At 33.2% G+C, this 15,442-nt stretch overlaps 1 protein-coding gene across 2 annotated transcripts in view; it reads right to left on the minus strand.

Annotated features, from left to right (window-relative positions):
• The window catches only part of LOC150094925 (ubiquitin-associated domain-containing protein 2-like), a 115,684-nt gene that overhangs the window by 73,151 nt on the left and 27,091 nt on the right, over positions 1 to 15,442 (minus strand). For both annotated transcript variants that reach the window (XM_090411262.1, XM_090411263.1), the window contains exons 2-4: positions 11,294 to 11,424; positions 8,953 to 9,072; positions 251 to 354 (exon numbers count right to left, since the gene is read on the minus strand). In XM_090411262.1, coding sequence (XP_090267388.1) covers positions 251 to 354; positions 8,953 to 9,072; positions 11,294 to 11,424 — 355 coding nt within the window. The remainder of the gene's footprint in view (positions 1 to 250; positions 355 to 8,952; positions 9,073 to 11,293; positions 11,425 to 15,442) is intronic.

The following is a 15,442-nucleotide window of genomic DNA, read 5'->3' on the forward strand; positions in this document are numbered from 1 at the left end:
TATTCAAAAGTGGAAAGGCAAATGCATCAGTTAAGCGAAATAAATCTGAAAGTGAAAACAAAACTAATTAAATGTAAAAGAGCTGAGTGCATGCTATTTTAATAACTAGCTTTGCTATTCACCTAGCATCATAAACCAATAAAAAAGAACATAACCTACTGAAATTAGCCTAAACAAAACTTAATAAGACTAAATAAAAATTAAATGCAAAGAAATAAAACTTTAATAATAAACAAAATCAAATACTTACGGGCCTGTTGGTAAGTAAGTGATGTGAACATCAATTTGTCGGAGCAAAAATAGAGCTGCTAATTCTAGAAATGTTGCAACTGTACATGCTGCTAATAAATATGACTGAAATATTGAAGAAAGAGCATTCAAACAATTATTAAATACTATGGTGCTAAAAGATTTCAACAACTAAAAATGCTGCAAAAGGTTATAGGTAAAATACTTTCAAAAACAAATGTTGAGAAGATCTATTTTTGAAAAGAATATTCTATAAAGACAAACGGGTATTAAAATTTATATTTCTGACATTTTCTGGAATACTTTTATAGACATTACATTCATATTTACATGAAAACTGGTATTTAAATGAATACCAATAAAGGAAGTTATTAATAGTTAAAAACATACACATATATATATAGGGCAGCAAACATGTACCTCAAAAGAATAATGTACTTCACATAGAATAACTATGTCATATTTATTCTACATGAAGTGCCTTTTCAAAACAGTGATATAAACAAACTGTCATATTGCAGAAGATACACCTTGTTACTAAATTTGTAGGGGAAAAATAAATCTGATAATGTCTTTTATTCCCCTATGGCAGGCGTTTCTCAACCTTTCTAAGCCCAAGGATCAGTAAAATACCTAAAACAATTCTATGGACCACTAACTTACAGAGGCGTAGCTGGGGGGGTCCCACCCCAGGTGGCACTTTTTTTTTTGGCGTTTAAGAAATCTTGCCATATTGTCTATAAAACAGCAACTGAGTGATGAAATAGACTTCGACAATGTCATCGATGATTTCACATACAGAAAAGCAAGAAAAATAACATTTTAGAATGTTGGAATTAAAGTTTTACTTCAAAAATAAATATAGTGTTTTAAATTTATTTCCCTATACATCGTTTTGACTTTTTTTTGATGAAATTTTTTTAAAAACCTATGTAGGAATTACCAACATTTCTGAAAAACTGTGCCATTTATAACATAATAAATCTAAAAGAATATTTTGAATACATATGGAAACTTAATTAAATTGGAAGTAAATGATTAAAAGTGTATAATCATTGAACAAAGTTTTAATTTTTATTAAACAAATAAATAACATGATATAATTATGTTACTACTTATTTTTAATGAGATGGTTGAGAATCTCGGCCCTTGCAGAATTGCTGGATATCTGGCTCAACAACTTCAGTCGAAGATCTGCACACACACACACACACACACACTAAGATGATTTCAGTATTTTGTTTTTATTTGAAGAAGCGATGAAAATCCTTTCTCACAAGATAGGTTGTAGAAAACTCCATGACGATTTTCAGTGCTTCTTCAGATAATTCCGGAAATTCACTTCTCGCCTTTGGCGAGAAGTGAATTTCCTGAATTCAACTGAATTTCCTGGTCACAAACCCTTTCCAGAAACTCAGAATCAACAAAAATACCATTTTCCACTAAAAAGGATTCCAATATTGGAAAAGGTGCAAATTGTCTGTCTTTTACATAATTAATCCATAAAACTAGTTTTTTCTCAAATACCTTTATTTTGTCGTAGGCATCAATATCATCATGAATGTTGTTATCATGCGCATATCTTACATAGCATATTAACAGCGTGTCATTTAACATCAGTTGTCTAGTCTATTTGTAATGCATAATAAGGGCTCTTCTTAACTCTTTCGATTAACTGAGATTCTACGTCACCTGCAATATCATTAATTCTGCGACCTATAGTGTCATTTGAAAGAGGAATCAAATCAACATCTTTTAGTAACTTGTTGCCAAACATGGTTTTAACCACATCTTTTATAGCTGGAAGTAGCAAATTTTCCCCAGTAGAAAGAGATAAGATGCTTCCAGTACCTTTCTATTAATGGAACCCATGGCCGAAACTATACCTTTCCCATGTCCCTAAGTGTCGCTGAAAAAATTCAATTGGCTTATTTTTCACATCACAATGTTTAGTTTCTAAATATCGGAGTTTTGCAGGTTTCATGCACTCGTTCAACAACACTTCATAACACAAAACACACACTGAAGTTTCTGTTCACTTTCATCTCCACACTAAGTAAACCCGAATTCCAAATATGAACTGTTATATTTCCTATTGTAGTTTTTCTTTGAACTGCTTGTTTCTTCTACTTTAATAGTATCAGATTTACTTGCCATTACAACACGTGTATCACAATTAGGGTTAGCATCACCTCTTTTATTTGTTTTTCTTTTCAAGTCCTAGTTCTAAGCCACTTTTCCATTATTAAAAAACATTTCCGAAAAATATATATATACTGGGGTAAACTCAGGACACACTTTTCCCAAGTATCACTTAGCAGTTCTCAAGATATACTGAGCCTTGGTTGAAGGAGGGAAACCTTCAATAATAAAAATCAATAAACAACATGTAATTGGTTGAAATGTGGATAACACATGTTCACTTCAAATCTGACAAAACAGGCAGGGGAAGACAGAAGCAAGAAAACTATATTGTTGTTCACTTCACCCTCTTTTATTATTCTTCATTATGCTGCTAAATTTGTAGCAGCAGAATGACGAATAATAAAAGAGGGGGTGAAGTGAACAACAATATAGTTTTATTGCTTCTGCTTTTGAACATTCTGATGCTATTTGTTGTGTTTTTTAAGTCTCCATTTGATTTCAATAATTTTTACTTACATGTTCAATTTTAGTTTTTTTTGTTTGGATAATTAAAAAAATATATATTTATTTAAGTCTGCCTGCAGATCACCTGTCCCATCGTCGCGGACCACAGGTTGAGAAACACTGCCGTATAGGGAGTAAGCAAGGACGTTTTAGCTTTATTAACTTTTGGAGACTGAAGGGGCAGTTCAGTCTCCACTGGTAGCCTATCAGGGATAGCTACTAGCCCAAGACTATCGCTAATTACAAACAGCATCCAGTGAAGAGATGGCATTTTGTGGTCCCTAATTCTAACACTACATTTATTGTCTGAAATTGTGTTTGTTCCACAGTATTTCCTTGAGTTTACAAGAGGAAAAACTCTACAAAGAAATAAAAAAAAAAGTTGTCCCTTCCAGAGATCGACTAACTCAGGAACAGATCAAAGAAAGACTCAGAAAACGTTTTTCTGGTTGTTGACAAAAATTGAACTTACAACACTCTTTCTTTGAGCAGCCTAACACTAGGTGCATACACCACTTCCACTGAGCTATAGATGGATTTGTTTATCCTCAAACTTTGCAATTGATGACTGTTCCAGAAGGCTCTGAACTTTCACCCACTCTCTTTCTTCTCCAGTTGACTGCAAATCCACTACAATTCCGCTGATGATAGTATACAATGGACTCCTGTTTCATTTGACGTCATGTATTACACAAAGCATCACCCTTTCAACCGCTACAATCTTAAATTGTGACCCTTAAACCATTCTTCAATGAGGTTCTAATAATCTTGTTAATTTTAGTGTTCTGTTTTATTTCACACACATTTAACTTTTCTTCCCATCTTACTTTTACATCTGAATCTCTAGACAAGATGAGATATCTCAACTTGGAATTATGCTTGAGAAGAGAAGAAGCTACCAGAAGAAGAAGAAATAAATAAAATCAGAAATAACAAGTACGTTCATATGCATCAAGAAATCTCTCTCTAGGCATAAACATATTAAAAAATATCAGCTATTCAGCATCCAAAAATATTAGGTGTCTTCTGCTCAAGGGATTATTTTACATCTGAATACGCTATTAACTCTATATAAATCACAAATCCATCCAAATGGATGGATTTTTGATTTGTATATAGTTCATACATTTGGAGCGGCTATAAAAAGTAGGCTGTTCATAAGAATGGGCAATTAATTAACCTAATTGCATTCTAAAAATACTTGACTAAACACAGAAAAGAGCAATCAGGTTAATTAATGACTCATCTCTCAGAAATTCAGTTTCCTCTCTTTCACAAAGACACTGTTTCTGCTCCTTGCACTTGATCCAAATATTGGTTATATAACATTTCTTCACAATTCAACTCCAAACTCACAAAACTAGTGTCTACAGGTCTTCAAATCCAATGTTAGCAAATTTCTTCTTTCTCCTGTTCTTTTTAGCCACTGACAGTACTAACATATACAGAACAACCTCCTGTGGATACAAATGACATAAAAATTACATAATAAAAAAATTAATTAGATTATATTTAGCCCACCTATGATACTAAATATAGAACAGGTTCTAATACAAGAACTATTTGCATATGCAGATATTTATAATACAGTAATTCCTCCATCTTTATTATCAGATATAATAACTCAAAATTAATTTCACTGAATCAACTTTTCTATGCTTGTTCAGATGATGGCCTTATTTTAGTTCCTTATATTCAGTTATTTGTAAAAAAATAGTTACATAACAGGTTCTATGAGAGGTCATTCATGACACTAACTTCAAGCAGACTGCAGATCTATGTATAAGAAAAAAAACAGCTGATAATTTGCTATAGCTATACACAAGTGCCAGAAGCATCAGGAACAAAGAGAATAAGCTTGTTGCTTTAGTGAATATGTTGTGGCCTAAGATTGTCGAAATTAGTGAAACCTGGCCATTAGAATCAGATGTTGTAACTAGGATGCAAAAAGTATGGTATTTTTAGAAATGACAGAAGAGGAAGTAGAGTACAATGATATCAGATGACTTGAGCCCAGTAGGGTAGACACATGAAAGGATTAAAGGTAATAATGTCCCATGCAGAAGTGAGTATGAAGCTATCTGGTATGAAGTGGAGGCTAAAGACGAAATATACAGCTTCGGAGGAAAAAAAAAAAAAAAGGACAGCCATCCCCATGGACAAGGTACACTGTACTATGTAACGCGTCACATGTCTGTGACCAATATAAATTAGAGGAATATGATGCTCCCAAGTCAGTGCAACTGTGTCCAGGTGAAATGGCTGTGAGAAGGGAACTGATGGAGTTGGAAAGAAGCCTATCACAATGCTTCTTTTCAGCAAACTGTTGACAAATTGGGGCAACTTAGGTCAACAATCAGTGATACCATACTGAGATGGAAGTGCAGGGATTCAACTGCAAATGTTACCAGCAATGGACAACCCACCACACTCACCGAATGTGACCGTAAGGTGCTACAAAGGATAACATGTAAAAAAACTGCCATTTGTCAGCTGACACGTTGAATGTGGAGTTCAGAGTATCGGCTGGAACACAAATCTGCACAAAAACATTCAGAACCAAGGCTGACAGCATGGATATGCAGTATAGGTAGTTCTCATTTTACGAATTTTTATTTTAAATTGTGCACGCGAAGGCGATCAGGGGCATGTACGGAGAATTATACAGTATGTCATGACGTAATGATCAGTTAGAACGAGCCTCAATCACTCACGAGCCTTGGTGATGCAAGCATGTTATTAGTAGTTTTCTTCAATTACAACTGATTTCTTATTTTGTTTTCTTTTTAACTATAACCTTTTCACTTTTCCAGCAATGTTAAAAAGAAACAACAGTGCAAAACCAGAAAAACATTAAAGTGCAAGGTGAAGCTACAAGCGCTTAGTGAAGCTACTGAGGCTGCAAAATCTTATCCAGAAAAATTAGACGAAATAATTAAAGGAGGAAATTACTCGCCATCACATATTTTTAACATCGATGAGATAGGCCTTTTTTTTTTTTAAACAGATGCCTGCAAGAATACATCGCAAAAGAAGAAGAATCCTCAATACCAGGTTTTAAAGCATCAAAAGATCGCATCACTCTATTATTAGAAGGAAATGCTGTTGGTAAATGCAAGTTAAAACCCTTATTTGTGCATTAATCAGAAAATCCAATAAGCTTAAAAAGAATTAATAAAGATATTCTCCCAGTAATATGGAAGGCAAACAAGAAGGCTTGGGTCACAGGTTCTCTATTCAAAGATTGGCTTACATCACTTTATTCCTGAAGTGAAACTTTATTGTGAGAAAAAGCAAATTCCATTTAAAGTGCTTCTGATAATTGACAATGCACGTAGCCATCCCTGATCAGTACATTTGCCCTAATGTAAAAATAGTCTTTTTACCTCCAAATACAACTTCTCTTTTACAACCAATGGATCAGGGAGTGAATGTGACATTTAAAGCACGTTATCTCAAAGAGTTCTGGAAGAGATTCAACATTTTATATGCAGTTCAGGTAACACACAGGCCTGGCATAAAGTTTCCGAAAAAACTATGAAAGGAGAAACTTTGTCCTGAGTTTAATGATAATTTTTTTGAAGGCACTGAAGGCCCAACAAAGATTGTGAATTCTGAAACTCAAGCAATCTTAGGTGTGACTAACCAGTTGCAAACAGTTTCAGAAGGTAATGTTAATGAGCTGCTTCAATCTCATACTATGGAACTCTGACCTAATGATCTCCTTGAATTAGAAGAACAAGAAACAAAGAAGAAAAAGACAAAGGTAATGAATATGAAGCTCCAACACAGTTTTTCACTTTAAAAGGCCTAGAAGAAGCATTTAAACTTCTCAAAAAAAAGCTCAAGCAATCTTTGAATCACAAGATTCAGACTTTGCATGATTTAGTAAATTTTCTCACAAAAAGAATAATGCTTCTGCATGCTATCAAGCTATTTTAAATGAAAAGAAAATTATAATAAATTCCATGCTTTTCTGTTTCAGATTTTCAAATTTAAATTATGAAATGTCTTGAGCTGCTTTTCCTGAAACATGAAAAGATTAGAAACTTTCACAGGAATTCTAAGACCAGAAAACCATAAATACACTCTTATGCTTAAGAAACATGAATGGATTTATTCTTAACCACTTACAGCACACATAGAACTCTACTGTGTTATGGGTTTTGCAATTTCTCATGTATAGGGTTGATATATACATACTGTATTTTTCCATGTATAAGACAAACCCTACTTTTTCGAACCCAAAATTAAGAAATCAATATTTTAAACATCTCCACTGTCTAATCATACACTCAGTGGGAGGAGATCCAAACTGTCTCTATGAAGCTTTATTTCCATGTTCTTTTGCGTAATTGATGACTTTTAACTTGAATTTTGAAGAATATGACAATTGTTTTTTATTTTCGGACATTTTTATGGGCTAGTGCTCAAAATATTGTTAATGCATTAACTTACCCTGCCAACGAGTTGCAGACGTATGAATGCTTTCAGGGTCCGATTGGTTTATTCGGAATCAGCCGTTAATGACGTCAATCAACAGAAGCCTGTTCATGGAGACAAGGAACCAGCAGTTTAGCCATGGCAATCACAGGTCTCTCAACCAGTTACCCCTGTGTATAAGATGACCACCAATTTTTGGTCTAAAAATTTTAGAAAAAATTATTGTCTTATACATGGACAAATACGGTATATATAATAGGAATGAATTAAAAGTTCATGCTGTCTGACCAGAATGGGTGAGAATCTTGCCTAAGCAAATCCAGCATATCTTTAAAAGGTATGATGATGAATAAAGAAAGAAATGATATTCAGATCAATTAGTATGTTTATATATGCAATCAAACACAGGAATTTCTTTTTAAAAATGAAATGTATTTTGGATAAATGAAGATGTATCAATAAGAGTGGGTAGTAATATAAATTTAGCAATTATTTATATTACTAAAAACAGAGGCATAAAAATTACACACAGCATGATCCAGAACAGCCTGGACTTTTGAAGAATATGCTTGAGGCTCTCTGGAAGAAGAGTACAGTATTTCACAAGCAAAGATTTCTTACAGAGTGTATAAGGAAAGCTGCAAAGTATTACTACATCATCCCAATCTAAACATGGATGGTATACATTTATCACCACTGTAGAATGTAGTGTTACTCAACATTGCTCGTAATAAAACATTGCCAGCCTGGTTCGCCAAGTGGTTAGCGTATCTGCTCTCCAGCCAAAAGGCTGTGGGTTCGAATCCTGCCATGAGCATGGATGGTTGTGATTGTCTGTGAAAATACTAGTGGTAGGTGGTAGATGGCATTGGTGTAGATGATGATGGTAGGTGCAGTTCGTTGTAGCTGGTGAATTGAGTGATGGAGACAGAGTTGTAGAGTAGGTGCCCTGCCTCGATGAGTCTTTGGACTCCCTGGAAGTGTCACATAATAATAATAATAAAATATAATAAAAAAAAGTATTGATATCCCACTAGGATTTCAGGACATTGTTACTCGATTATAGCAGCTGATTTTATATCTACACTGTTCATCCTTATATGAAACATAATGAAGATGTTCATGATATTCTGGGGGAAAATTTATAAATATAAAAGATTTCATATAAGTAATTTATAATTATTTGTAATATGACAACTTACAATTTAAAAAAAAAAAAACAGATAACAAAGTAGTTACTTAACTGCAAAACAACTAGAGCATAAAAGAAAATTGCTTTATGTACACACACACACACACACACACACACACACACACACACACACGCGTTTGATTTTTAAAATTATTTCATGGGAAAATTACTGGTTTCAGTACCAAAAGGGTAAAAATTCTGATTATTAACCAACATTTTATTTTCTAATGTGTTCTGCAAATGGAGAATCTAAGTTTATATAACTAGCCAGCTGAAACCATAAAAAAGACTGCACAAAATCAGAGGGTAAAAGAACATCTTCCAATAGCATATATATACACACATGTCCTGTGATAAAAATTCTGGGCACAATTCATATAAATAAAATACCTTTATTGAAATGATATTTTATAACTTACAGAAAATCGATGAGATCCATATCGTCTTTCAAAAATTCTGAAGTAATAAATTAGAAGTGAACCACAAACAAGATCTTTGGTGTCCAAGAATGTAACCTTTGAAGTTAAAACTCTCCACACCTGCATAAAAAAGATTTTTTTTAAAAAATTAACATATTATTTCAAATATACTGGATTTAAAATTATTAATTTTTTCCATTAATATTCTAATAATTTGAAGCAAAATAAGCAGAAACTACTTAAAGAAAATAGGCTAGGAAAACCACTTAAATAGAATGGGTGAGGAAAAGTTAGCAAAAACAGATGTTTGATGACAAGACTGCAGGAAAGAGACAAAGACTAAGGTCTACGTGAATTGATTCAGTCAGAAATGCCGTAGAAGCACAGAATGTTAGATTATGACAATATTGGAGTGCTTACAAATGAGAATAATTTGGAGGAAAATTGTTGATAGGAGATTAATAATGTAAACTTAATAATGTACTGCTGTCATTGTAACCTGAACACTTCTTGAGGGTACATATCAGGAAATTGATGATAGATGTTTTAATTTTGAAATAAGCAGAAAGATGCCTCTCTCTCTCTCTCTCTCTTAGCATATACCGTAAGACTCATACAAGTCACTGCCTACATTTCTCTTCATTGCACCATATATCAAAAAATTAGGTATTATACATATCTGAAAAAAAGGACAATCTCTATCACAGGAGACGAAGAAACACTAAAAGAAGAATTACATTTTCTTCTCCAACTATTGGTAAGCAATGGGAATTCTAAGAAAATGAAAAAGAATACTATTTCTACTCCTGCTCCACAACCTCGGTTTCCATCCTTTATACTGGTAGACTTTCTCTCAAAATCGCAATCTCCTGAAATCTCATGACATAAAGAGTGGCTTTCAAGCCATTGCAATACGAACTCTTACATTCACCTAAGGACCACAACCCTTTCAACAAACATCCTGGAGCTTACAATATTCAATGTTCTTGTGGCCTTGCTTACAAAGGGCAAACATCGAGAAGTTTGGAAATTAGACAAAAAGAGCATATTGGAGACATTAATAACAAAAGAGAAGACAACTCAGGCCTAGTTTTTCACTTCTCCCATACTCGCAACAATACTGAATGGGACAAGAGCTCCGTGCCTTACATAGAAGAAAACTTCAGTTCCTGCAACATCAAAGAGTCTACAATGTTATCCACTCACAAGGCCACTAAACAGAAACCAGGGAATTATTTTATGTGATATTTGGAAGTCACTTATTAGATCTTTCCACTGTCACCTTTTCTGCCAAATATCATCTTCCACATCAACCATTACATAACTAAAACCAAACCTACATGTTTGGTTTTAGTTATGTAATGGTTCATGTTTACTGCTAATTGTATTTTTTTGTTCTTCCTAACCCAGAAGAAGTCACTAGCATATGTGGCGAAATTAGTTGTTTTAACTATCTATGTTATCATGACCCAATTAAACCCAGTGTCAGTTATCAAAGCATGAAACTTTCAGATTTGGAATGATATAGAAATACAGGGAGAAAATGACTATTGCTCATTTACTGAGTTAACAAAAGTAGATTTAATTCCATCTGTCAGCAGTCTTCCACTTTAATCAAAACAGGCAGCATTCTCTATTACAATAAGTGATGAAATTACTGAACTAAAAAGTTACTTCTGAAATCTATTTTTATGTGGGCAGCTCTATTCCCACAATTCTAATATAATGCTATTCCAAGTGTGATCCTTGAAGTAGTATAGAAATATCACTTTCATTTATGGGTGTTTGGATTTAATTTATTCTTTTACTCTGTATATACATAATTAGTAATAGTTATCAGTAGTACTGGTTAGTATGGAGAACTAAAAAGTGAACATGTATGCAATCCAGAAATAATGGCTTATATACATATTATATATATGCTATATTGCTCAGAAACAATAATAAAACCAGACTGAAGCTATGCTCACTTTGTAAGAGGAATAGGAGAAGAATACTGTAGGTAGACATTAGTATCATGGGTGGGATAAGGATTAAATTATCTGAAAATCTGCTCTAGAGAGAAAATTTTTGAAGTACTGCACTCATCTCCAAATTACAAATCTAATATCCAAGATGTGTAATATATCTTGGATTTATCAGGCTTCTGGAAAATCACTATAAAATGTTCTTGATTCTTTATAATGGATAAATATAGATTAAGTGACAGCTGATTAACTGTGATACTACTGTAAGTGAAAACCAGCAAAGTGTCATAGTTTTGGAAAAAAAAGTTTTATAAAATCCATCATCAATTAATGTTAATGAAATCAAAGTTAATAAATAAAAATGGAAATATTACCTCGTATTTTTCAAAAATGCTGGGAACACTATAAACCACATAATGTTTGATATGTGCTAATAAAGGTACATTCAGGGCACAGGATGTTAGGAACATACAACCTAGGAGACCTTTAGATACTGGAGCCTTATCTATAATAGAAATAATATGAATTGATACAAAATACACTGATAGCTTCACTTAAAACATATTCATATTTTGGATCATAAAAATATCATGCTTTTATTTTATGAAAATAGAGACATAAGTGGAAGACAAAATGATAAGATTCATTATGGAATCTTAACACTTCCATACAGAATTTTCAATCTCATCTTGCATCCATTACTGTCAATGCATATACATGAAAAAAAAAAAAAAGACAAAAAAATTAAAATAACACTTGAAATCTCGGCATGTGTGACCATGTAAGATATTAACTGCAGGAGGATAAATCCATCTGTAACTATTACAATTCAATTAAATAAATTTTAAATAATTATATTATTAATTCATTAGACAGAAGAATAAGGAGTATTACTTAGGATGACTTCCCAAAATTGGGAAAGTTTCAGACAGTCATTCTTGTCGAGGTTCGACGTATGGATATAAACTTCACAACTTTATATAATCTTTCAAGTAAAAAAATAACTTCGGTGTAAATCACTTATCAAAATCATGAAGTAGGATATAAATTTGGTGGTCTTCAAGGGGAATCTGAATAGAACAATCCATGTGCTCATAACAAAGGCTGCATGAGCATTGAATTCTATAAATTCCATGATGAGAAAGCAGAAGATATTTATTTTTAGTAGTCTAGGAAGGATTTTAATTTCTGAACCAGATGGAAAGAAATGTGAAAATCATTTTGGTGACTTAGTTGTATCTACTGTATCCTATTTCGCAATTCAGACAGGTCTGGTCAAGCTAGCAATGCTTTATCAACTAGGCATAGAATTCACTGAAATAAAACTTATATTTTACACAAGTTACTTTTTACTTGAAAGAATATAAAGAAAGTTGTAAAAATCCATATCCATACATCAAACCTTAAGAACAAATGTCCTAAACTATCCCAATTTTGGGAAGTTATATTATGCAATACTTCTCATTCCTGTGTCTAATGAATTAATAATAATAATTATTAAGAGAGCCTCCAGGGAGTCTAAGTCATTGTGGGAGGCCACATACTATCCACACCAGCTGTCATACCTGTTCTTGAATACATTCACACTACTTACACACACCACATCCAATGGCAATCCATTCCAATCACACACCACTCTATAAAAGAAAAATCTAGTCATTACCCTTTTCTTGATAGCATTGATTCTCAACTTCCAAGAATGTTCTCGCATCCTTTCCCCACCTTTCATAAAATGAAAAATTCCATCTATTGGTATCAAGTAGGATATATGATAAAGATGATATAAGGATGTAACAGATATGAAGACAGATTGAGAATTTATAGACTGCAAAACTAGTAAACAAAGAAAGAAAGAAAGAGGGATAATATGTAATGTAACCCTTTCAGAAGTTTGTAAGTCTCAAACATATCACTCCTCTTTCTTCTCTTTGCTAGTATGTGCAATCTACAAATTCTTAATCTGGCTTCATATCTGTCACAATCTTGATATCATTTTTAACACACTCCTTTGCAATCTGTCTTCCCTACATCAGAATCACCATGGAAACCAGACCTGCAGAAAGTAGTCCAAGTGAGGTCTTATCAAGGTCTGGCCAAATGACTTCCCTATTTTTGTCATGTTGGCATTGCAATTATCCTCTGAGTTGTATTTGCAATCATTCTGCAAGTACTGCATATCAGCCGCTCTCCTGATTACTAGGGATGTGCCAAATATTAGGTTCTCTTTCCATATTCAGCTGCTTTGCCATATTTTTCAGATATTCAGTTTCAGACAAAAGATCCAGTGGCCAACCAAATCAGAAAAATTCCTGTTACATGTGACATAATCAGGAAAAGCTACCCCTTATCTTGTGTGACCATTCATATAATAAATTTAGTTGAATCCTTTATCCAAGTGTGTGCAAACAAAGTTTGCGTCTGAAAGTATCTTCAGGACTGGGGTAAAGTGGTACAACACCGGGCAACTCCTTGCAAAGGTGGAGCAAGCTACCAACACTCCTATCTCAGTATCTTCCATAATGCAAAACACATCAACTTGCGGATATGTATAATGTTATGCATTAAGGGAGTAGTTCCCTTAATGCATAACATTATACATATCCGCAAGGAAAAACACATCAACTTGCGGATATGTATAATGTTATGCATTAAGGGAACTACTCCCTTAATGCATAACATTATACATATCCGCAAGTTGATGTGTTTTGCATTATGGGAGATACTGAGATAGGAGTGTTGGTAGCTTGCTCTACCTTTGCAAGGAGTCGCCCAGTGTTGTACCACTTTACCTCAGTCCTGAAGATACTTTCAGACGCAAACTTTGTTTGCACACACTTGGATAAAGGATTAAACTAAATTTATTATAGTCTGACCAAGTGAAAAATAAACTTTCAACATCTTTCTCTAAATCCAGAGTAATTTAATAAAAAGGTGGCACACTGTTTGGCAGCTTCTATAGGAGGAGATGACCTTGCTAATGCTTCTGCCTTGGTATCTCCACTTGGGCCTGGCTCCCACTGAAGAGACCTCAATAAAGGTCGAAACTAGTCTGGGTAGTGGCCCTTCCCTTAATGCATAACATTATACATATCCACAAGGAGATGTGTTTTGCATTATGGGAGATACTGAGATAGGAGTGTTGGTAGCTTGCTCCACCTTTGCAAGGAGTCGCCCAGTGTTGTACCACTTTACCCCAGCCCTAAAGATACTTTCAGGTGCAAACTTTGTTTGCACACACTTGGATAAAGGATTAAACTAAATTTATTATAGTCTGACCAAGTGAAAAATAAACTTTCAACATGTGACCATTCAACTAGAAGGGTTTCCTAAGACTAATGAGTAAACTTATTCCGCATTACAATTACTCAAAATTTCTTTCAGCACTATCTACCAACATATTCCTTGAATGTTTTTTTTCTCAGAAGTTGGAAATATTTAAGAAAAAACTAGACACATGCTACTGCAAAAATAAATAAATAATAATAATAAAAAGCTGAAAAAATTTCCATCGTAATTTATCACACATTCAATTTAATTATTAAATTCATGATTCGTCAATATTTAAAAATTTAAAAAAGGTCCATCAGTATTTTTGTTACTTGAAGAAATAGGTGCAATATGTTTTTCTGATTTTATGCTACATTGTTTTTTAAATACAATTCTCAATGAATTTATATGATAGTTTTATTATATTGAAACAGGAAATTATGGATCCATCTATATTTTATAGCCAAATGCTGAAAGAAAATGAAGTTTTGAAAATTTAGAAGCAAGCTTATGAGATCAAGACTAAAATCCAAGTTGCTTTAACTTGCACTATTTAAACAACATGAACTTTACCCGACAACTCATATAGTTATATATTCAGATTTCATTAATTCATGGAATAAGTTTAACTAGCATGAAACACTAGGTTTAGGACATAATTTAACTTTCTGGCATAGCTAGTTATGTCCTTAGCTTGATGGGTGCATAATAAAATATTAAACTACAGAGCTGAGAAGCATATATTTCTCTAACACAAGATACTGTAATAGGAAATATTACAGATACATCTACATTTTATAACAAAATGTGAGAACAAACTAAAGTAAGAAATGTAGAAAAATTCTTTCTTTCAAAAATTTACTAGAAAGTTTGAGGTTATGTTCATACAAACTTAGTTAAATTTTCGAAACTTTTAAGTTTCTTTCTACATTTGGCTATAAAATAGGATGGATCCATAATATCCTCCATTTCAATATCTCACTTATTTCAAATTGGAGCATCTTGACTCTATATTTAAAAATTTCACAGATATTTAGGGAAAATAAAATTTTATTTTCTTTTTTTTTTATCAAAAATCTAGAAGTCTTCATTTTGACAATGTAAAATAAACAGAAATAGGAGATATTATTATTACCCCAAGACCTCATGGAGTCAAAGACTCATCTGGGAGGTCCTTTTATCTCACACACACACACACACACAGCTCATCATATCATGCCTTGAACACATTCAAACTTCTTGCAGACACCACACTC

The sequence above is a fragment of the Typopeltis vanoorti genome, chromosome 21 (assembly GCF_054136105.1).
Source record: "Typopeltis vanoorti isolate ZY-2024b chromosome 21, IOZ_Tvanoo_1.0, whole genome shotgun sequence".
NCBI classification, from domain to species: Eukaryota; Metazoa; Arthropoda; class Arachnida; order Uropygi; family Thelyphonidae; genus Typopeltis; species Typopeltis vanoorti.